At 37.4% G+C, this 23352-nt stretch overlaps 1 protein-coding gene across 3 annotated transcripts in view; it reads right to left on the reverse strand.

Moving 5' to 3' along the window:
- Window positions 1-19716, reverse strand: part of DNAJC10 (DnaJ heat shock protein family (Hsp40) member C10) — a 34329-nt gene extending 14613 nt beyond the window's left edge. The window contains exons 1-11 of one of the 3 annotated variants that reach the window (XM_087819727.1): window positions 19433-19716; window positions 18197-18545; window positions 16663-16825; window positions 15297-15347; window positions 9567-9649; window positions 9199-9330; window positions 8325-8418; window positions 7139-7216; window positions 5301-5344; window positions 4143-4280; window positions 875-964 (exon numbers count right to left, since the gene is read on the reverse strand). In XM_087819727.1, the coding sequence (XP_087675853.1) occupies window positions 875-964; window positions 4143-4280; window positions 5301-5344; window positions 7139-7216; window positions 8325-8418; window positions 9199-9330; window positions 9567-9649; window positions 15297-15347; window positions 16663-16825; window positions 18197-18400 (1077 nt within the window). In that variant the 5' untranslated portion in view covers window positions 18401-18545; window positions 19433-19716. Of the gene's footprint in view, window positions 1-874; window positions 965-4142; window positions 4281-5300; window positions 5345-7138; window positions 7217-8324; window positions 8419-9198; window positions 9331-9566; window positions 9650-15296; window positions 15348-16662; window positions 16826-18196 lie in introns of all 3 variants that reach the window. The other 2 variants (XM_087819728.1, XM_016211613.2) reach the window with 2 other exon arrangements.
- Between the last annotated feature and the right edge of the window lie 3636 nt (window positions 19717-23352).

Genomic DNA, 23352 nt, shown 5'->3' on the forward strand with positions numbered 1-23352 from the left:
CCTACCCATTACTTCAAAATAATGTCAAAAAGTTGGAGACATCCATATTCTTATTCTGTAGTTCATTTGGAATAATACTATGTAAATCAATTATGTAAAATTACAGAAGGGTAAGAATCACATTATAAAATGTTATAGTAAACAACTGTGCCAAAAAAAAAAAAAGTATATATAATATGGTTTTAAGCCTGGCTGGCATGGCTCAGCAGTTGAGCACTGACCTATGGTCCAGGAGATTGTGGTTCGATTCCCGGTCAGGGCACATGCTGGGGTTGCAGGCTTGATCCCCAGCAGGGGGCATGCAGGAGGCAGCCGATAGATGACTCTCTCATCACTGATGTTTCTATCTCTCTCTCCCCCTTTCCCTTCCTCTCTCTGAAATCAATAAAAATATATTTTAAAAAAAAAAGGTTTTAAAATCATCTGGCTAAAATGTTGAGAAGTAGGGGAAGTCAGCTTTTTCAGGTTTATCAATAAGTTCGATAGTATTATTTTTAGAAAGCTCTGGGATCAATAAGTAGAAAAAAAATAATGGATTCTACTGTAAGTATTTCTAAAGCTGCTTCTTAATTCTCAGTGAAGTAACATAAACAGTTCTGAAAGCAAGAATATAAAGTTCCAAATCAGATCCAAAGTGGCCTTTTGATGAAAATGGTGCCTTTTTTGATACTCCTTTAGGACTGGTTAGGTTTTATAAAACTACAGATCCTCCCTGTACCACCAGCAGCTCCAGCAATTAGAATTTAACCTAGAATTGACTGAGATATAATCCTTTGAAACTCTTACTTTCTTATAGTGATGAATAAACCAAAAGCTGACTTTAAAATATTAAGACTTAAAATGTTAACATTATTTATTATTATAAAAATATTACCTCTAGTGTGTCTGCTGATAGTTGTTCAAAATCTGGAAGATTATGCATGATTTCCAAATATATTTCTTTAGCATCCAGTGAATTAAGAAACTAGAATAAGAGAATCGTATTATAATCTTTTTAATCAACATCCATTTATTTTAGTATCTTTTTTGTTGTTTTTTCCACAGAAGAGCTTTTAAGAAAAAAAGTCACAGAAGTTAAACAGTTTTCAAGCTATTTATTATAAATGTTGCCTTAAAAAAAAAGTATCATATTTTGGCAATTATTAAAAATTGTATAACTGGGCTGTTTCTTAAAAAAGGGATGTAAAACAAATTCCATTATTAGGTGTTTTAATACCTGGAATTTTCTATTAACTGTTCTGTGCTCTAAAATAATCCTCACAATAACCTGAGTGACTCTGAATCAAGAGGAAAGAGCTATATTATGTTGTTCAATTTTATGCTAACTGTGGTTTATAGAATGCCAACACTTTAAATTCTTTAAGAATTGTTAAAACACTTGAATATTTGAAGATCCAACATACTTCATTCCCAACCAACACTAAATAGGAACTGAGATAAGAACTTATAACTGGAAAATGAGAATGCAACTTGTTATAGAGATTTTCAGAAATGATGTCCAAAAAACTAAACTACCTATGAGTTTTGCAGAGTAAACTATATGGATAAAGATCTTATTTTAGATATGTTTTAGACCTAAGTATCTTATTTAAAACACAAACAACTGAAGAAGGCACACCTCCCTTCCAACTCATCTCCTTTACTTCTGTTCATATTGTATCCCCAGCATATTTTTCTCACAAAACCTCTCTATTGGTCTATTTCTCAGTGAAGCAGCTGTTACTACAAAGAGTGCAGCAGCAGTTATATCAAGAAAATACATATGGGTTGACAAAACAGTTTAATATGTATCTGTAATTACATACCATCCATGTTTGACAATTCAAATATTACTTGAAAGATCTAAAACTCCACCGAACACTTGAAGGACCTACCACTGTATTCACAGCTTAATTGTGCCCAATATGAAAATAACCATATGGATAGAAACAATGGGAATCAGGACAGAAAACTCAGTTTTTCCCCTGAAAACTTGTTTTTGTTTTTTTAATAAAAATCTACAGCATAAATATTCTTAAAGCTCTATATGAAATGTTTTCTGTAACCAAAGCCCTTAAGAGGCCAAAAAAGAATTCTTTCATGCCTCAGTACTAGAGCTCATTCACTTTAGTGGCATTCATTATGAAGATTTCACTAAAAATACTCCTACAGCAGCATGTAAATATGTGATGAATCCACTAGACCCTCATTATACACCTATTTGTCTTAGTGTAAAACTTGGTAGTTATATCTATAAAGGACATTGTCCTGTCTTCACATTTCACCTTCCAGACATATTTAGCTGGCACAGTGTCTTCCATTTTTTTAATCTTGAATGCTTTTAGGAGGGACAACTTTAATTTATCACTCCTGGTTATTACATTTCCAGTGTCACTCATTTATGTTTTCTAAGATCGCATCTGAGCTTGCAGTTTATATCAAAAAAAGTCCAAAGATCTCACTAAAATATGAGGTTGTATGTTACTGAAGGTAAGACCTTATATTAACTGTGGGCCAGTGTACAGGCGAACCTCATGACCTAATGGCACAGGGTAAACGTGACTTTCTGTACAGCAGTCTGGGAACAAGACCTGAATTTAACATTGCCACAGCTATTTCATTCTAAACAGATAACTGAAGTGCAAAAAGGAGAACAAGATTCTTCATTACACTGCTTATAATCATAAAAAGTAGAAACAACTTAAATTTCTATTAAGGGAGGACTGATTAAACTAAGTATGTCACCTTTAGTCAATGAATTACTATTCAGGGACTATTGATAACTATTATATATACACAGGAGTGAGCAAAAGTAGGTTTACAGTTGTAATACAAATAAATAATACAATAAATAATAAATAATACAAGAATAAATTGTTTTGTGTACTCACAACTGCAAACCTACTTTTGCCCAACCCATGTGTGTGTGTATGTATATATGGCACATAAGTACTGTGTGTGTGTGTGTGTGTGTGTAGAAACATATATATTTCATCAACTGAGGTGGGGAAAACTGTGGGTAGAGCAGATTTATTAGGGACTGTCAGGAGTATAGTTACAGACATCCAAGTCTGCGACATCACTTAATACCCCAGGAGATGTTGAACAGGCAGTAGGACAGAGTACATGTCTGGAGTGGAGGGCAGAGACCTATGCCACAGATAAAGCTGGAGAGTCACCAGCACCAAGTCATAACTGTAGGTACACCTAAGTAGAGATCTGGAAGGATATTTACCAAAATTTGATAGTGCTGGTCTGTTGGAGATTTGGTTTTAGTGAATTTTGCATCTTTCTTTACCATATATGAATTTCTGTAATAAATATGTAGGTTTATCAACATCAAAAAAGGAATTAAAATACAGAAAAGAAAACTAACAGAAGTTTGTTCTTTATTCAAGCCTTTTCTTTTCTTTTGGGGTTTTCTAGGAACCTGCCCGATACCCCATTATTTATCCCACCTCCTTGACAACTAGTTTGACCCTCAGTTTCCTCATTCATAAAATTAGGAAGGTGAACCACACCAGTAGCTCTCTAAACTGAGTTTACCAGAATATAACAGGCTGCTTAAAAAAAAGATACTATTTTTTGGGTAGGTTTGGGTTCCAGCCAAACCTACTAATGATCTGTATTTTAACATCAGAAAATATACAAATAAATGGAAACCAATGAAAATTCATTTAACCTAAGAATGTATTCCGTACTTTTGGGGTTTGAAAGTATAATAGTTTATGCCAGTTAAAAAGAATTTTTATAGCCCGGCTGGCGTGGCTCAGCAGTTGAGCATCAACCTATGATCCAGGAGACTGAGGTTCAATTACTGGTGAGGGCACATGCCTGGGTTGTAGGCTTGATCCCCAGCAGAGGGGGCGCAGGAGGCAGCAGATCAATGAATCTGTCCTTCCCATCGATGTTTTTTTCTCTCTCCCTCTCCCTCTCCCTTCCTCTCTCTGAAATCAATAAATAATCTCTTAAAAAAAATAATTCTTATAGCAAATTTTACAAACGGAAGTACGTATTAAACAGAATCCCAGTAATTAAATTTGTTCTAAATTATTAAATGTTCCATGTTCAGATGGTATAAATGGATTCATTTTCTTGCTCATTGTTTACAACAAATAATGTATTCAAATGTGTGCATTTAAAGAAATTAAAATGATTCATACCAAAACATTGCTTTTCTCTTTGTCATCTAGAGTGGCTCCTGAAGGAAAATAGGCAGTAGTACTTGTTGTAATATCCAAACTTAAACAAAGGTTGGCCTGGGTGTCACAGTCCATCCATCCTACATTAACAAGACCATCCTAAAATGGAAAAACAACAACACAAAAAATAGGTTGTGTTACCCTGGCTGGTTTGTCCCAGCGGTTAGAGTGTTGGCCCACAGAGAGCAGGGTCATGGGTTAAATTACTGGTCAAGGGCACTGTACCTTGGTTGCAGGCTTGATCCCCTGCCTGGTCAGGGCATGTGCAGGAGGCAACCAATTGATATGTCTCTCTCCCACAGATATTTCTCTCTCTTTCCTTCCCCTCCCTCCCTCCCTCCCTCCCTCCCTCCCTCCCTCCCTCCCTCCCTCCCTCCCTCCCTCCCTCCCTTTCACTCTCTCTAAAAATCAATGGAAAAAATATCCTCGGGTAAGGATTAAAAAAAAATAGGTTGTGTTGCAAGTGGAAGAAAAAGTTAAAGGAATTTGGCTTTATTTAGCAAAAAACCCATTTCTATTGTAAATTAAACCGTTCTTTAAAAACACTAAAAAATGCAGATTTGAATAACATGATTAATATTACTAATAACAGGGTACTTTAAAATTAATATTACTAACAAGTAAAATTTGATCTAGTAGATATTAAAATAACATTAAGCTTACATAGAAAACATTATTTCAAGTACACATAGAACTTTTGTAATTTTCCCAACTGGCAAAGTCCCAACCCACAAAGGGAGCTTTCAACAACAAAGTATCAAAACTATCAACAACAAAGACTACTCCCAGACTATAATATAATGAGAGCTAAGTAAACAACAAAACAAACAGTAAAGCTTGGATATGATAAAAACACTAATACATAACTCCTTGGTTAAAGAGGACTTCATAATTAAATTACAGACTACTAAGTGGTCAAATGAACCACATGTCAAAATGTATTGAACCCAGCTAATCATTAGAAACCTGTAACTATGAATACATTTACCAGAAAACAAGAAAGATTACCAATAAGTAAGTGTTCAAGAAACTACCAAAAACAGTATCTGGAATTTGTTTTTAAATTTTTTTTTTTTTTTAAACATGGCTATCCAGTTTTACAAAATAATTGATGCTTACCAACATGCCACTAAGCCTGAGACGTGTCTGTGAAGTCAAACAATCTAGAGGGGAAAAATAGTAAGCAATTTCAGCTTTATTAAGTGTACAGTTTCATTTGCCTTTTCATAAAACTATCATTTTGATTTTAAGGCAATTAATTGAGCTCTCCTGGTATTGAAACCTTTATTTACTAGGTAAATACTCTGGAAAAAGTCTCATTTTACACACAGAACACATCTCTCTCTCACTCATTCTCTTGTTTCTTCCCCCTAGCTTCCCAGGATTTCTACTAGAGAGAAAAGGGGCAATTTTCTCTCAAGCATTCCTTCAGGATCTTACTCTCAAATCTCTCCTCCTATCAATAATCCTCTTTATCTAAGACATCTCATAATTTGGGGGAAATAACATGTAATGAACCTATTTGATAAAAATATGCAAAAAAATCCTTAAAATAAAACAGCTTCTTCACTATTTTTATAAAAGTTCTGTAAATATAAATAGTAGGACTAAATGAGATAAATTCAGAAGGGAGTTGTAGCATCACAGAGCCTATAGAGATAGGAAAAATCTCTAGTTTTAAAAGTTTTCTTCATGTGTAGAATGGACAAAAATCTCCTCAAGGGTAGACTAAATTTAAGAGTAATTTTATTTTCAATGCAATACCTCTTCAACATAGCAGCATAAAACCTGAGAGGTGAAGTGTCAGAAAAAGATCTGTGTTGGGAACAAACATATGAAAATGTATTAATGAATTAGGATACTTTATCATACTGGGACCAATTTTTAACCAATTGCATTGCTTGAATACAGCTTACAGTTTGTGGTTTGGTTATGTAGAATATTGAATTTTCAACTTAATCTACTGGGGAAAAGTTCCTAGAAACAGAAAGTTGTCACCTTCAAATATATTTTATGAGGTAAACATGTATACTTTTTTTTTTTTAATATACCTTTACTGATTTCAGAGAGAGGAAGGGAGGGGGGAGAGAGTTGAAACACCAATGATGAGAGAGCCATCATTGATCGGCTGCCTCCTGCACGCCCCCGATCGGGGATCGAGCCCGCAACCTGGGCATATGCTCTGACTGGGCAAATTAAACCTCGATCTCCTGGATCCTAGGTCGATGCTCAACCGCTGAGCCACGCTCGGTCAGGCAACATGTACACATTTTGATATGCATAAGTATGAGGCAAAGTCAATAACTCCAAAAAATTATTATTTTGGGAAGATTGTATCTGTAAATGACTATTTTTGCAAAATGCCAAATATGTACATCTGTGGCTATCTGAACATACCATTTATTGTGAATATAATTAGGCTGAAAAACTTGCCCACCAAATAGAAACCTTAAATGATACTTTGAGAAATTAATAATTTTAAAACCTCTGTGTAAAATAAAAAGGTAAATATTTATTAAATAAAAAATTATAACCTTGGATATAAATGATAGTTTGAAGTACTGAACATCATTTATAGTAGTATACTTAAGATGGTCACCTAGTCTAAGGGTTCACACAGTTATATGATTAACAAGTCCTGGGGATCTAATGTACAGCATATAGTGATTACTAATAATCACTATATAATAGTATATTATATGCTTAAAAGTTGCTGAGAGAGATCTTAAATGTTCTCACTAAAAAAAAGAAATGGCCATTATTTGACAGGATGGAGGTGTTAGCTAATGCTCTGGTGGTAATCATTTTGTAAGTGTATCAAATCAACACGTTGTACACCTTAAAGTTACACAATACTATTCAATTATATCTCAATAAAGCTGAAAAAGTAAAAAAAGACTGTCATTTAAAAATTATATGTCACGGTCTCTTCATAACAAAATATTGAATAAATTTACCTCCTCCTTTGGAGCAAAAAGTTATCAGCCAGCCAATACCAGCAGCAAAAGCAGTTTGTATGGCGTTAACGAAATTTCCTTAAAAGAAAATAAAGCAAATTTCTGATCACTTATTACTTGATAATGAAAACAGTTTTCTAAATGCTTTTTCCTTCTAATTTCACCCTCTTCCACTATACCAGTTTTGGAATTCAGGATTTCCTAAAAATCCTCTTGAGCATGTCAAATTCATTCTCTGGCTCTCCCGTTTTTTCATCACATAAAATCTAAACTCATTATTTCATCAAAAAACTCAAATTGGTAAGGCCTGTTGTGATCTACCCATTCAGCCAGCCATATTTTCCCTGTGCCACTCCACAGCTTTATTCATCCTTTTGTTAGAGTCATGAAGTATTGCCAGTTCCCAAACACACAGTGAGCTTTTAAGGCTTCCTCCTCACTTTCATAATAGGTTGGGTCTGACATCATTCCAGAAGCAGTTTTTAACCTTTCCTGTTTTCCCCACCTGAGTTTTCATATCCTTCAAGCTTCCCTAAGCTTACCTTTAATATAATAGTGACTATGTTGAATTTTAATGGTTTACTAGTGTCTTCCTAGCTAAAATAATGAGGTCCCTCAAGGCAGGGATTATGTATTTTATTATTATAGCCCTAGTATTTAACATAGTTTCAGAGACATAACTGATATTCAATGAATACCCTTTAGATGTGAATACCATCATTTCATGGGTAATACAGAGTAGTTAAATAACCCACCTCGAGTCACTCAATGAATTAAAAGCCTAATATTAGAAGAGTTTTTAAACTTTAAAATTAAAATGAATAGGCATGAATTTACTGTCTGATACAGCACTCTTATGAAAGCAATAAAACACCTGGTTAAAAAAATAAAAAACCTGGTTTAGTAAACATTTAGTTGCACTTTGTATTTGCCTTTTCACCCATCCCCACCTCATATCTATTTCCCGTATCTTAATTGTTTTAGTTTCTGTACATATATAATTCATTTGTTAAATGCCTACTACTTAGTAGAGGTCAGAACAAATGACAATTCCCTCCCTAAAAAGCATGGGAAAAAAAAAAAAAGTCAATATTATGACCAAAATATTAACACTGCCACTGAAAAACTTAAATTATCAATTTCAAAGTAGCCCTAAAAATCAAGCAAATTAAGAAAATAAAATTACCTGCCCACAATTCCGTCACTGTGCTTCTGACATGCTGCATGGCGAAACTCACTAAACTCTCCTTTGATCTGTCACCATGGTATTTCACTGCAGCCTAGGTTGTTTTTTTAATAAAAAGAGAAACATTTTTTACTTTTTCTTTTTAAAACCCACTAAAAATACCAAATACTTCTCATGCTACATTATTTTGAAAAATACAGTAAGACCTGTCTCTCAAATGTATTTTCAAATGATATTTTGAGAATCTTGAGTATACAGATTTCATTAAGACATTTTAACAATACTATTTATAATAATTTCAGTTTCAGTTTTATAGTTAAAACTGGGAAAAAAAGGGATACCAGAATTTTATATTCAGTGAGATAATACCTGAAAATACTTCGTAAGCTTTGTATAATTTTTATTCTATAAAGTAGAATATGCATATTGGTTATATTATGTTCTTTAAGACAGAAACTGAAATTGGCAAACCTTTAGTTTTGAAAGTACAGCTGACCATTGAACATGTGGGTTTGAACTGCACAGGTCCACTTATACTCAGAAGTTCTTCAATTGTCTCACTTGGTTTAACTGTCTGCAGTTCAAACCCCTGTTGCTGAAGGGTCAACTGGAGGTTGGAAATCTGTGAATGTGGAGTGCTCACTTGAGTTATATACATTTTTTTATAGGCACCACTATTCAGGGGTCAACTGTAATGGCACCTAAATGTATTTATAATATCCAAACTGTTTTATTATGACTAGAGCCTAGTTAGGTGGCACCTAAAATAAGACTTAAATATCAAAACATTCTACAAATTCTCACATTGTTTTCTCTAGTATTTTCCTTGTTATAAAGTTCCCCAAATTTAAAAAATGCTAACTTTCTCCCTTACCATTCCAGACCTAAAAATGAAGAGGCTGGGATAACTGTTTACTCCTTTCATTCGGCAAAGCATTCTATCATCACCACAGTTAACGGCTCCGATTCGAAGTAATCCATCCACTTCTTTAGCAAAGTCTCTCCACTATGAGAAAAAAGAAAGCATTAAGTATTTCTCTGAACTCCTCCCTTGAACAGTCTTCAAGCTATACATTCTTAAAGAATATTTTTAGCAAATAAAACCACAAATATGTGAAAATATATAATTATTTCTGATAGTTATAATTCCGATTAATAGAAAAATCCCAATATATTAAAAAACTCAAACAAATAGATTAGAAATAATAAAACTTTAATAATCATGATGTAAAAAGTACATACTGTGGGAGCTAAATCATGGCAGTGTGAACATCCTGGAGAGTAAAAGTTCACAAACCACAGTTCTCCAGAATTGACAGCAGCATCTAAAAGTATATGAAACCAAAACAACTTAGAACTATTTATTAAAGTTTTTGTAAATTTTGATTAAAAGTTTTTTGTTAAGATCAGAAAGAAAAAAAGTTAGTCATATATTTTTCATACTGCCTTTATCAATCATTTTCTGTACAATTTTTTCTAAAAGAAAACAAATTTCAACTGTCGAATACCTTTTTCTTAAAAAAAACTCTTTGAAGCCCATACATGTATAAGAAGCTGCCTTGAAATGTACAATACTATGCCACCATGAAGCTGTAAAACGGGAACAGCCGCCAAACCTCATAGAAGTGTTTGTGCAGATGAGAAAAATGAAGAGAAACAGTGAGAAAGAGTGAGATTTAAGCTCTTCTAATGTCTGCAGCATAGGTGAAACATGGGGTTAATCAATTCTGACAGCTATTTCAAATTCTGAAAGAATGAAATAAGGGACCTACATGAAAGGACTCTGGGATTCAATTTAATCTTTGCCCTTAAAACATCTGCTTTGGAAAACTGTTATTTGAAAAGTATCAAGATTTTTAATAATTCAAAACATACATACTTACTTTGTAAAATAATAGATTTGAACACCACATAATGTCTAGCCAACAATATAGTATATATTATAATGTATAACATTATGCAAGTAAACAAAATTTATTCATTTAAAATTTTAACACTGTAAGGATGTGCTCTAACATTTAAGATAAAAAAGTGAAGACAATTTGCTTTTAAAGTTTCCATATAATTCCACATCAAAATTGGTGAATTTTTAAATGAAAATTTTCATAGGTTGTAGTATGTATACTAACACATGAAAACATGCATACTATTTTAAGTATGTGTAACTGCTTCAGGTTAATTAGTAACATGCGTAGGACTCAATGTTCACCTCCATTTCAATTACAAACCACATAAGCTTATGGGAAGAACAGTTAAGCCTTATATTATAGACAAGGTGTATAATTTAGTTATTTTATTAGCTGTTTTTTGGCAATGCTTAGAAACTGTGACAAATAAGAACACTATCTAGGTGGTGAAAATAATTGCCATGTTGACTTAGACCACCAATTGGTACTAATTTAGGTAAAATCTTAACAGTGCAAACTTAAATAGAAATAGGATATTTCATTATCTATAAACAAGAATAAGGTGGTTATTTACATATAAAAAAAGAACAATAATTAAATAAGGTATTATTGTTTGTAAGTCTTAAAAATATGATGCACAACAAATCTAAATGGTATCTAATTTGACAAAAAACCTTCCTTGCAGTAAATATGTCTCCTATCTTGGTACTTGGATTTTATAGAGACCTTAAAATATTTACCCAGTTCCCACTGTTGTTGAGATCCAGTGACCCAGAATACAAATATATTTCAAAATGGTATTTTTGGGTTTCAAAACTATACAACTATACATATAAGTGAAATTATATGGTATTTGTCTTTCTCTGACCTGTTTCACTTAGCACAGTACCCTCTAAGTCTGTCCATGTTATGGAAAATGATAAGATTTCATTCTTTTTTCTATGGCCAAGTAATATTCCATTGTATGTATGTCCATCTTTATAAATTTGTCTTTTGACTGGAGCATTTAATCCATTTACATTTAAAGTAATTATCTATAGGTAGGTAGTTATTGCCATCTTATTGTTTTCTGATTGTTTTTGTAGTTCTTCTCTGTTCCTTTCTTATTTTCTTGCTCTCTTCCCTTGTAGTGTTCTGTTTGGATTCCCTTCTTTATTTTTTATCTCTTGTAGATTTCTGGTTTGTGGTTACCATGTGCTTCATATATACCAAGCTAGATTTATAGCAGTCTATTTTAAGTTGGTTGTTGCTTAAGTTCAAACACGTTCTATACTCATTACCATTTTTACTCAACCCTTCCACGTTAATGTTATTATTTACTTCTGTGTGTATCCCTTAATTTACGTTGTAATTACACATGATTTTCCTACCTTTGCCTTTTAATCATTTGTACTAGCTTTAGTATTGGTTTGATCCACTGCTTTTATTATGTGTTTGCCTTTGTCAGTGAGAATTTTTTTCCTTTGTGTTATTTTCTTATGCATAGATTTCCCCCCCCTATTTCTTAAAGAAGTCCTTTTAACATTTCTTGTAAAACTGGTTTGGTAGTGATGAACTGCAGCTTTTCCTTGTCTGGGAAACTCTTTATTTCTCCTTCCATTCTAAATATTAGCTTTGCTGAATAATCTTGGTTGTAGGTCCTTGCTTTTCATCACTGCGTATTTTATGCCAGTTCCTTCTGAACTGCAAAGTTTCTGTTGAGAAATCAGCTGACAGTCTTAGGGAGCTCCCTTGCTTTCTCCTGATGCTTTTAAGACTCTTGTCTTTAACCTTTGGCATCTTAATTATGTATCAGTGTGGGTCTCTTTGGGTTCATCTTGTTTCGGACTCTCTGCTTCCTGGACTTTTATGTCTATTTCCTTTGCCTGGTTAGGGAAATTTCTAGTCATTATTTCTTCAAATAGGTTTTCAATCCCTTGCTTTCTTTTCCTTCTGTTACCCCTATGATGAGAATGTTATGCTTGATGATGTCCCAGAGGTCCCATAAATTATCATTTAAAAAAAACTTTTCTTTACTATCCTGATTGGGTGTTTTCTGCTATCTTCTCTTCCAAATTGCTGATTCAATCCTCTGCTTCACCTCATCTGCTGTTGACTCCATATAATGTATTCTTTTCAGTTAGTGTATTTTTCATTGCTTTTTAAAAAAATGTTCCCTATCTCCTTTTTAATGTTTCCCTGTTCTCAGGGACATCACCTATTCTGCCCCTAAGTTCATTGGGCTTCTTTATAATCAGTGTTTTGAACTTCGTACCTGGTAGATTGCTTACCTACATTTTGTTTAGTTCTTTTTCTGGAGTTTTGTCCTGTTGTTTCATTTGGGACATGTTTCTTTGGCTCCTCACTTTTGCTGTCTCCCTGTATTTGTTTCTGGGTAGATCTGCTAGGTCTTCCAGTCTTGGCAGAGTGGGCTTACACAGTAGGTGTCTTGGGGGGCCCGAGAGTGCAGTCTCCCTGTTCACAGCCAGGTGCTCCAGGGGTATCCCTGGTTGTGTGTATGGTCCTGTTGTAGTTGAGCCTTGATTACTGGTGACATGCCAGTGGGTAGGATGGAACCTCAGGCTGACAGTCTGTAAGTACTGGCTGTGACTATAGCAGACAAGCTATTGTGTGGGCACTGACCCCACTGAGTGGGATTTGCTTTAGCAGGGCTCTGGTTCCTGTCAAGTTCACCCTTTAAGTGTGTATTTTATGGTACTAATTGGGTGATGCCCTGGTGTGGTTTGAAGCTGGCCACCAGATGAGTTGGCTGTGAGGCCTCTGGGGAGGGGCCTGGATCAGGCCAAGGTCAGCCACTGCCTGAGTTCAGCATGGGATCACTTGGTAGGAGTTATAAAGTGATTTGCAGATGGTAACTCCCTGTGCTGGGCTTAGAGGTGCCTGGGTATGGTTATGCTCTGAACCAAGGCTGGCTGCCACTAATGTCAGGCTTGAGGCCACTCAGCAAGATGTACATGGCATGTGCCAAGGCCAGCCACTGCTTATTTGGGGTTTGGACCTTTGATAGACTTTAGGAAAGTCTGCAGTGTAGGCCCAGGTTTGCCATTTGTGTGGATTAGCCTGTGAGAGAGGTTCGGGCCTGGCACGTAAACTGAGTGGGGCAGGATTTCAGAGAATCACCAGGGTAGGGTGATGGTATTAGGCACGGTAAGGAAGATTTATACTTGGTGCTTGCCTGTGCCTGCACGATGTGCAGGAGGAGGGCTCAAAAAAGGAACAATAGTGCCTACTGGCACTTTAGTCTAGGAGAGAGCTGACCCTCTAGCCTTCTCCCTGATGCCAGACAATTCAGTTCTTCCCTGTTTGTCCATAGTTGCTGCCCTTTCTCTAGAGCTTCAGCTGAGTGTTTGTGAGGAAATGAGTCTGTGCTTGGGCCATTTAAGAGTATGCCTAGGTCCAACGTGGCCCTTTGCCTTACCAGATGTAATCCCTGATTTTCACACCCGGCTGTTGTGGGGACTCCTCTTCTTGGCACTGGAGCCCTGAGCTGGGGAGCCCAATGTGAGGCTGGGACCCACTGCATCTCACTGGGGACCTTTGCATCCAAGATACTCCTCCCAATTCTTAATCACCACATGTGGGCATAGAACTAGCCTGTTTCATGTCTCCACCCCTCCTACCAGTCTCAACATGGCTTCTTTATATCCTTAGTTACAGGGCTTTTGTTCAGCTCATCTTCAGGTGTTTCTCAAGTGTAGTTGTTCTATAACTTAGTTATAATTTTGAACGGTTGAAGGAGGAGGCGAACACAGCCTTTACCTACTCCACCATCTTGGTTGGAAGTCTGATAAGAACATTTTAAAGCTTTCAAAGTCGAGTTTATTAATCACATTTTTTCCTTCTATACTATAGTTAAACATACTAGAGTTCGACTCCTGATAAAAACAAACTATGTAATTTAGACTAACTTTCCCACTACAACTATAGAACTGAATGAAATAGAAAAGATTTATGTTGAAAACATCCAACTTACCAGTGTGGTGAAGAATTAGGAAGACAATATATGGGAGGAGGTAGAAATCAGAGGATGAGTGCTTGCCACCTCTAGAAGAGGTAGCTGATAGGTAAAAAACAGAATTTTCAATAGATTCATGAGGATAAAGGGAGAAAAATGGAGTTCAGGGTACATGTAAGGAAGGGTCTTAAAAATAAAAACAAATTGGAAAATGACCAGTCGTCTTAAAATCCAAAGCTCAGCTTCTAAATTATTTCAGTCTCTGATCTGAGATTATTAGTGACCCTAGCCAGAAAAAAGCATAACTCTTTTCTGGAGAAAGAGTACATGACTTTAAAATAATGTAAATTTATATAACTTAAACAAAAGACAAGACTAAGCAACTCAAACCAACAGGAATAACTAGTAATGGAAAAGGACCCCACAATCAACTAGGCTAATGTGATATTTATGTAAGTACAAACTGGTAATGCTATCTATGGTTGCTATTTTCCCTTGGCTTCTTCAACTAAAACTTCAGCCTCAGCTTATCTTAGCAGGGCAATATGAAGAACAGTCTTAGACATCAGATGTAACGGTGGCAGCTTTGTTGTGTCCAGCTTTTATCCTCTGTGCAGATGTATGTATACCTTTTGCATGATCTGTATTATACTGCATATACAATTTTATTTTAGTGATAAAAATCACTAAACATACTTTAGGATGTTGTAAAAACCTACTTATATAGAAAAAAGAATGATATTGGTTCATTATAATTTCAAATGTGCCAATCATACACAAACACACATGCATAGAATGTTGAGGATATTGCTTAGTTAGCCCTTCCAAGATTTCATTTCCTCACGTGTAAAATGTGAGGAATAACTGTAGCTACTGCATAAGGAAGTCATTAAAGTTCATTAAGACAATGGAAGCAAAGTTGATGACAATAAAAAAATTATGTAAAAATCTTAATTATGATTACAGAACATTGTTTAATATATAATGTATACCATATAACCCTGCAAAAATCCAAAAAATTCTAAATTCTAAATACATTTGTCCTCAAGAGTTTTAGATAAGTGATTGGACTTGGACTAGTTTTAGAAAACTGTATGCCCATAAACTTACCAAATTCTCTTCTATCCAATGTTATGATTTCAGGATCATCATCATAAATACCTAATTTTAAAAGTATATAAAAATTATAAAATTAAAACTTCATCACAGAAGTAAATCACATTAAAAATAGGTTACCTATTACTCTTGTCTTAATCATAAAAAATCAGATTACTATACTAAATCTCAAAGTTGAAATATATGCAACAAACTAAGAGAAAAGGCACGAGTACACAAAACCACTGGTGGTTCATTTAAAGAGTGATCAAGATATTAGTTTTCTGATATGGATTGTCATAGGTAGGGGTGTTTGTGGGGTTCCTAATATTCACATAATTTCATCTCCACAGAAAATCTCTATTATGTTTTTTAAACTTTTTATTTTGAAATAGTTATAGACTTACAGGAAGTTGTCAAAATAGTACAGACTCTCATGTACCTTTTACTCAGCTTCCCCTAATGGTGCCATGTTATATAGTTTTAGTACAATATCCAAACCAGGAAATTGGCATTGGTACCTTACTGTTAACTAGTCTACAGACCTCATTTATTTTCTAATGATATGTTTTTAATATGTGGTATCATTTAAAATTACATTCTACGGCCGAAAATCTTATGATTAAAACCAATGTGACAAAATTTCTCATTACTATTATGAAGTACCCAAATAGTATTAGTGATGGCTATGGACCAAGGGTTAGCAAACTTTCTGTAGAGGCCAGTTAGTAAATATTTCAGGCTTTGTGGGATGTATAGTTTCTGTCACAACTACTCAACCCAGCCCCGGAAGTGTGAAAGAAGCCACAGACAATATGTAAATAAATAGACATAACTGTATGGCCATAACTCAGAAATATTTTGGGTTTGGTTCTAGACCACCCCAATAAAGCCAGCATCAAAGGGAGCTGTAATCTTATTGCTGGAGGGTTTTGCCTTCAATCTGTAAAAAACACAAGACCTGTGAATACCAATAAAATGAGATATGCCTATATCCAACACTGTAAACCATATTAAAGATGGCATTTCCACTGAAGTGACCACTATTAAACTTAGAAGAAACTTTAGCCTTTCTCGGAAAACATGATGCTCTAAAAATAGTGAAAGGCTTCAATATTTAACTTCTAATGCAAATATTTTTAAATTAAATAGCAATCCTTATTTTAAAAGTATTTAACAAGATTGTAACCCAAACACCTTCATATCTGTGCAGGTAATAGCTACCTCCCAACTTTCTGTTTGAATTACCCATCAATGTTACATTAAAAAGAGTCAAGGTAACACACATTAATTACATAATTAAGTGGTGAAACAAAATTAATTTTCTAAATTATCCCAAATAAAAAACAAGAATTTCATAAGGAATATTATATCATCTTACCAAAATCATAACGATAATAATTCCAGCTTTCATACTGGCCTCCTTGATTATCTTCAAGTCCCTTTTCTCCGTATTTGTCATACTTTTTCCGCAGGTCTTCATCTTTGAGTACTTCATATGCTCTATTTATTTTTAAAAAATCACTATGTGCGTTTGGGTTATTCTATTAAAAAATATTAGATATAACATTTATTTCAGATACACATCAAGTTTCTTCAGAACCTATATCTAGATTTTATTTAATCCTGAGGTTTCTGGGAGAATAGATATCAAAGTAAGGAGTAGTCAATATTAAGTGGGTTATCATGGGTTGAAATAAAAAAGAATTTTCAAAAAACTACAATCTTAAAAAAATAAGAAAAAGAAAAATGAGAACTGATGCCTCAAAAGACTGACAGATGTGATTATACAACATAAGTCATTCCTTCTAAGAAATGCAACTGAGAAAAAACTGACTAATGAACCCTTGGAAATCCTTAGTATTGTTAAGTATTATTTGTTACCCCTAAAACAATTACAAAGAAATTTGTAGGTTATTCTTCTATTTGAGGCAAAATTAACATATTAAATAAAAAAAAAGTGCCCCAATCCATCAGATAATTAAGTAAAAACCAGTATCAGATTAACAACTTAAAACCAGATTGGAAATATTCCTTATTTGTTCCCGTTTCAGAGAATTGGTTTTTGAAGAATACTTTCATCTACAGTTGTTTAGGTCTACCACCTTTCATATGGAAACTTAAAAAAAAAAATCACATTCTAAAATTTTAAAAATAAAAAAATAAAAGCCCTAAAAATAGTAGAATATAGATTCCAGGGAAAGATTACCAAGTAATGACAGTTTTAGAAAAAGACTGATTCTAGTGCTCAGCTTTACGCAATCAAAATAAAAGTCCCTTTAAAAAAATTCTATCTAGAAAATAGAAAATTATAACCACATCTTTCTCCTTGATGAGTGTCAAATTACAATAAAAAAGGTGAATTATAAAAATACCCTAAGAATTAAAACTAATTTAGTTTTGAAAGATTACATTGTTGGATACATAATCAAATGTTTATGATTGGAATTAAATGGATTTGGCTGTACTCAAGTTTTATTTATACTTCCTGACTCTGGTCTTAGACTTGTGCATGGGAGAAAATAGTGAAATAGTAGTATCATGCTATTAATAGCTATTACTGCCATTTTTAGCAAGACATACTCTCTAAGTTCTAAGGAAATAATTTTTTTTACTGCTCTAAAATACTTGACCTTAACCTACTTTACTAAGAAAACTACTTCACAGACTTATTGTCTGCTTTTGGATTAACATCTGTAATGCAACTGTTAGAAATTTAGTTTTTAAATTAAGAGGGAATTGCATTTTTGGTACTAACATTCTGTTACACTGCTCTACATGAACATTTTGCTTCTTCTGTTTTTAGTATATAAGTTGAATTAAAATTTTTGACATGTGACTGTGTAATTTAAGTAGATACCCAAAGTTACCAAAATACATTACTCAAATATGTTTAAAGAGAAATTTTTACCTACCGGGTTTTTATCAGGATGAAGCTTCAATGCCAGCTTCTTGAAAGCTTGTCTTATTTCTCTACTGCTCGCAGTTTTGGATACTCCAAGTAAACTGTAAAAATCCTGATCTGTGTCCACTGAAACGGCCATATACACTATTAGAAAACAGAGAATGACCCTTTTCAAGTCTCTGACATTGTCATCTTTATTTAACCAGACTCCCATTGTTTTTCTTATACAAGTTCTGATTTAAGTGAACATTAAGATACACCACTGGTTCCGGTTGATGTAATATGCAAGGTTGAGAACTTCTGTCCACATTACTCCAAGGGTGACTCAATCACGATAAAACTGTCTCCCAAATGTTAATCTAAAGAGAGGAAACCAAGTAGTTAAAATACATTTAAAAAATCCAAAACCCAGCAATAACACTATTTATTAAAATAACATGGTTAGCAATACAATCTCCATTAAATAGCAAATCAGAGTGAGTGCCCCAGACTCTATTTTTGGGAGGCCCCTTTCCCTGGGTATCCAGATTTGTGAAATCATCCAAGATGGCAGGTAAAAAGGTAAAGCTAGTGTGTGGCTGTAGCTAGCTAGAACATCTACAAAACAAACTGAGCAATTTTTTTCTGATCAGCACCAGAACACAAGGGGGGGGGCGGCTAGGGCAGTTTCCTTCCTTTTTCTACCCAGCTTTAAGCATTGCCCTTTGTAGTATCACTTCCTTGTTGGCTACTTGTTCACCCCTTTAATACTATCGTTTTCATTTTAATCAGATTTTACTTGTAGCAAATATCCTTTGGGGGGGGGGGGTAACTACAAGGAAGCACAGGTGCCTTCCAGAGGGTATTTTCCACTTAACCCTTCCAAAAATGGCAGTAAATTGTTATTGTTATAATAGACAACTTGCATAGGAGGCTGTTCCCTCCTCCCCCAAGTTTTCTCAGAAGGTGCTTACATTACATGTAAATAGAGACTATTTTATAAAAATAGAAGAATAAAACCTACAAGTTAACAGTGTGACTTTATTGCAAAAGTTTACATTTGGCAGAAATACTAACAGAAAAAGAGAAAAGAAGGGAATCAGTTATTTACACATGGGCACCTGTGTAGGGGAAAAATAAGATCAGGTCACATTTAAACTTGTATACTTCCAAAGATCTCATAAAGCTTAGGAAAGGCTAACCTTCCTAGCATCCTCAAGCTTTCTTCATTTAATCCTAAATGTCCATTTACAACTTTTGTCCTTACCTGTGTGTGGTCATTGGCTCATTTCTAATCCCTCCTTTTCATGCCACCAAAAACTACCTTTGGAAAATACAGCGATGGACAGGAACAGATATCCAGACTAGAAAACGAGGACTGATTAAAACAGGGAACTTCTCAAAGCCTACTTTGGGTGAAGCGGTGCTCCCCGCCTCGCCGTCCTCAGCGTGGGCGTGACGCCTTGCCCGCGCCACGCTGCGGGGACGGTGAGCGCTGCGGGGGCGGTGAGCGCTGCGGGCCAATGCAACGCCAACACCTGGCAGCGACCCCTCCAGAAGGCGACGCGCGGGGGGGAGGAGACGGAGACAATGGGTCCCGGGGCCGCGCGGGCTGCTGCCGCTGCGTGACGGCTCAGGCCAGAAAAGGGAGAAAGATGCCCGAGTGACTGAAGCTCAAGCGGGAAGCTGGAGCACGGAGCGGGGAACCGCTGACGGGCCGGGGGGCGTGGGTACCAGGAAGACGACCGGGAGGAGACCAGCCAGCCGGCCGCCGAGCGGAGCGGGCTCAGGCTCCCGGGACGCCGCCGGCTCCGGCGCAGCCCCGGCCCGTGCCCACCTCGGTGCTGCGGGGCCGCCTCCAGCAGCTACTCCCCCATCCTCAGCCCCCGCGGCTGACCCTACCGGCCGAGCGCAGCCGTGCGTGCGCGCGTGCGGGAGACACGCACCCTCCGACCGCCGGGCGCCGCGCGGGATGGGGGAGCTGGGGCCGCAGCGGCAGCAGCGAGCGCGGCCACCTCCGGTCGGTTCCTCGCGCCGGTGTCCTGGCCGAGCCGGGCGGGGCGGGGCGCGGCGCGGGGCACTGTGGGAAAGGCGTGGACCGCAGGCCTGGGCGGGCGGCCGCGGCCCCGAGCGCGCGGCAGCGGAGGGGTGCGGAGGGCGGCGCAGCTTTAGGTTGACGTGGCGGTCGCTGCGGAGTCCGGCTCCGGTTCCCACCCGGAGCTGAGGGACACGCCGTGACCGCAAAGTCGCGCCCCCCGCACTCATGGGACTGGCGCGAGCGGCGGGCCGGATGCCGGACCGGGGAGCCCGCCCCTTCCTGCTCCCGTTGCTAGGCGACGGGGAAACCCGGAGGGCGGGTTTGGGCTCGGGAGCCGCCGGCGATTCCGTTCTTAAAGGCAGGGCGGGGCTGGGCAGGCTGCGGAGATTTTTCTGGTTGGTTGGTGGGTGGGTGGGTGGATGGGGCGGGATGGGGACATTTTCCAAAAAAGCGAAAGCTTGGCCCCCGGTTGCCCAGCTGGTTAGGTCTTTGCCCCTCCATACACCAAGGTTGCAAGTTCAGTCCGCGGTCAGGGCAAATGGGGGAATCAGCCAATGAATGCACAAATACGGGAACAGCAAATTGATTTCTCTCTCTCTCTAAAAAAGGGAAAGCTTGACCGAAGTGACATTGATTTTAGTGTCAGACTGGAGGGCTTTTCCCTCCTGAGTCGTGATTCCAGCCACTTCTATAAGCAGCCCCGGTTCTTTTGCAGATGATACTTAGAAAGCAAGAGCTGGGTGCTGGGCATGCTCCATGCTTTTGGGATGATGTGGCTGCTCAGTAGACAGAGGTACGGAACATATGTGCATGTACACTCACACCCTCACACACACAGCTTCATCTCACATGTATATGAGGCTATGAGTTTACACCAAAACGTTCAATTCCAAAATAATGCCACAGGAGCCATTCCTTTCATTCTAGTTTTCTCCTTTCCACATGTGCAGCTGCTTTCCCTGATAATGAGAAACCCGGTTCCCATTGTCCTTGCTACCCATGTGCTTGACCTCCAGCCCCCCCCCGTGTCAGCAATCTCCCCGGGCTGATGCTAGCCCCTCTCCTGGGCAGCTGCCCTCCTCATCCCGCTTGGATCCCCACACTTCATACTGGACGGCTCTGCTGAGCAGGTGCTCAGCTGCTTCGCTCAGGTGCCAACCTGTGCCAGGCTGCCCTTCCACAGGGACACCCTGAAAGGGCTCCAGTAGTCACACACCGCCCCTCCTCCCCCCAATTCCTTTACCTCTGCCCAACGTGGAGCACTCTTCACCTTGGTTGGACTCTGACACTGAGCCTGCCCACCTAATGGCTTTTGGCCTGAATTATTCAGGATGGGGAAGGGCCATGATTATTTTCTAATAATCATTTAAGCTGTAGTTTGAAGAATGTATTGTAGGAGGGCAGTAGCAAATATAGGAAAATTGGCTATGAGACTATTGGAATGGACTAGGTGGTGATGATGGCTTGCCTAGGGTGGAGTTAGTTCATATATAGAGAAATGAACAGATTCAAGAAAAAAGTAGGTAATATGTATAGGATTTGGTGATGGATTGGTTATGGTGGGGAAGAGAAAGATATTTGAAGGCACATCTTTGCTTCAGATACTTGACATCAGGGATGTGCACTTGCTTCAAGGAAAACAAAGCCTTGCCAACTTCAGTATAATAAATCAAAACTTACTACAACTGCTCCATCATACATACATTAGATCTGTTACAACAAAGGGACTGCTTTGTTTCATTTTTAGTTCCAGCTGGGGAATTGCTACTCTTCTTACAAGACCCAGTTCATGTTTCTTCTGAAATACAACTTGCTGGAAGCCATTCGAGCATGTTGATCACTCTATCTTTTATTATTGCATTTATCAAACCATAATGCAATTACATTTCATTGGTTTTTCTATAATGAATTCTTTGAGATCAGATTTTTCTCTCTCTTTGCAATACACTAAATACTGGATGCATCAAATATCTGCTTCAAAGTACAATGGTACAATGAGCCATCTTTTCTGTAATTACAATTTGGGGCATTTCAAACACATTCCTTTGAAGACTTCTGGTCAAGATGTTGGTGTAGGTAAACATGGTACTTGTCTCCTTCCACAACCACATCAAAATTACAACTAAACAGCAGAACAACTATCATTCAGAACCACCTGAAACCTAGCTGAACGGAAGTCCTGTAACTAGGGAATTAAAGAAGAAGCCACATCAGGGCTGGTAGGAGGGGCAGAGATTTGGAACATGCTGGCCCCACACCCACATGTGGTAGATAAAAATCAGGAGGGATATCTTAGCTGCAGAGGTACCCCCTCAAGAGCAAGGGGTCTCAGCCTCCTGCCAGCCCCCCATCTCAGGATTCCAGTGCCAAGAAGAGAAGTCCCTGTAACTTCTGGCTGTAAAAACCAGTGGGGATTGAGGCTGAGGGAAACAGAGGGCTGCTGGAATCCCAGGCAATATCTCTTATTCGGACCCACTCCCTCTGAGCTCCAGCACTGGGGCAGCAGCTTTAAAAGCACCAGAGACATATGGGGAGGAGCTGAATTGTCCAGGAACGGGGAGAGACCTGGGGGGCTGAGGAGGAGGGAGGGGGAGCTTTATCCCAGACAGGTGTGCTGGCAGAGGCTATTGTTCCTTTGATGAAACACATTTTATTTACTTTTCCCTCAGTGCCTAGTTAGAACAGTGCTTGGCGGCTATTCAATACATGCATTACAATGGACTCAAGACTCAATATTTATTATGTGCAGAGAGTAAATAAAGAATAACCCTTTGTTCCTAAAGTCCTTATTGTCTGGCCTCATGAGGAGAAGAGTGAAGAACACACACATTCACACGTAGACATACACAGTAATATCAATGTTGAATGAGTGATTTAAACAATATGTTCTATAGGGAATAGATTTTGAGCTTACTAAATAAAAACAGAATTCCTTTACAGACTTGGAATTTTAGAATCAGGTAGAAAGTTTGAAGTTCCTTAAATTCTTAAGGGAGGAAACTGAGGCCCAGGAAGGTTGATGAGTGTGTCTTGTCTAAAGACACTCAAATGTAAATGGTTGAAATGGATATAACCTGTTTTTTGTTTTCTTAGCCAGTGTGAAGTGATAATGATAATCATAATAACTAAAACTTACATATGCTTTATAC

This window comes from Miniopterus natalensis, chromosome 8, assembly GCF_054644295.1.
Source record: "Miniopterus natalensis isolate mMinNat1 chromosome 8, mMinNat1.hap1, whole genome shotgun sequence".
NCBI classification, from domain to species: domain Eukaryota; kingdom Metazoa; phylum Chordata; class Mammalia; order Chiroptera; family Miniopteridae; genus Miniopterus; species Miniopterus natalensis.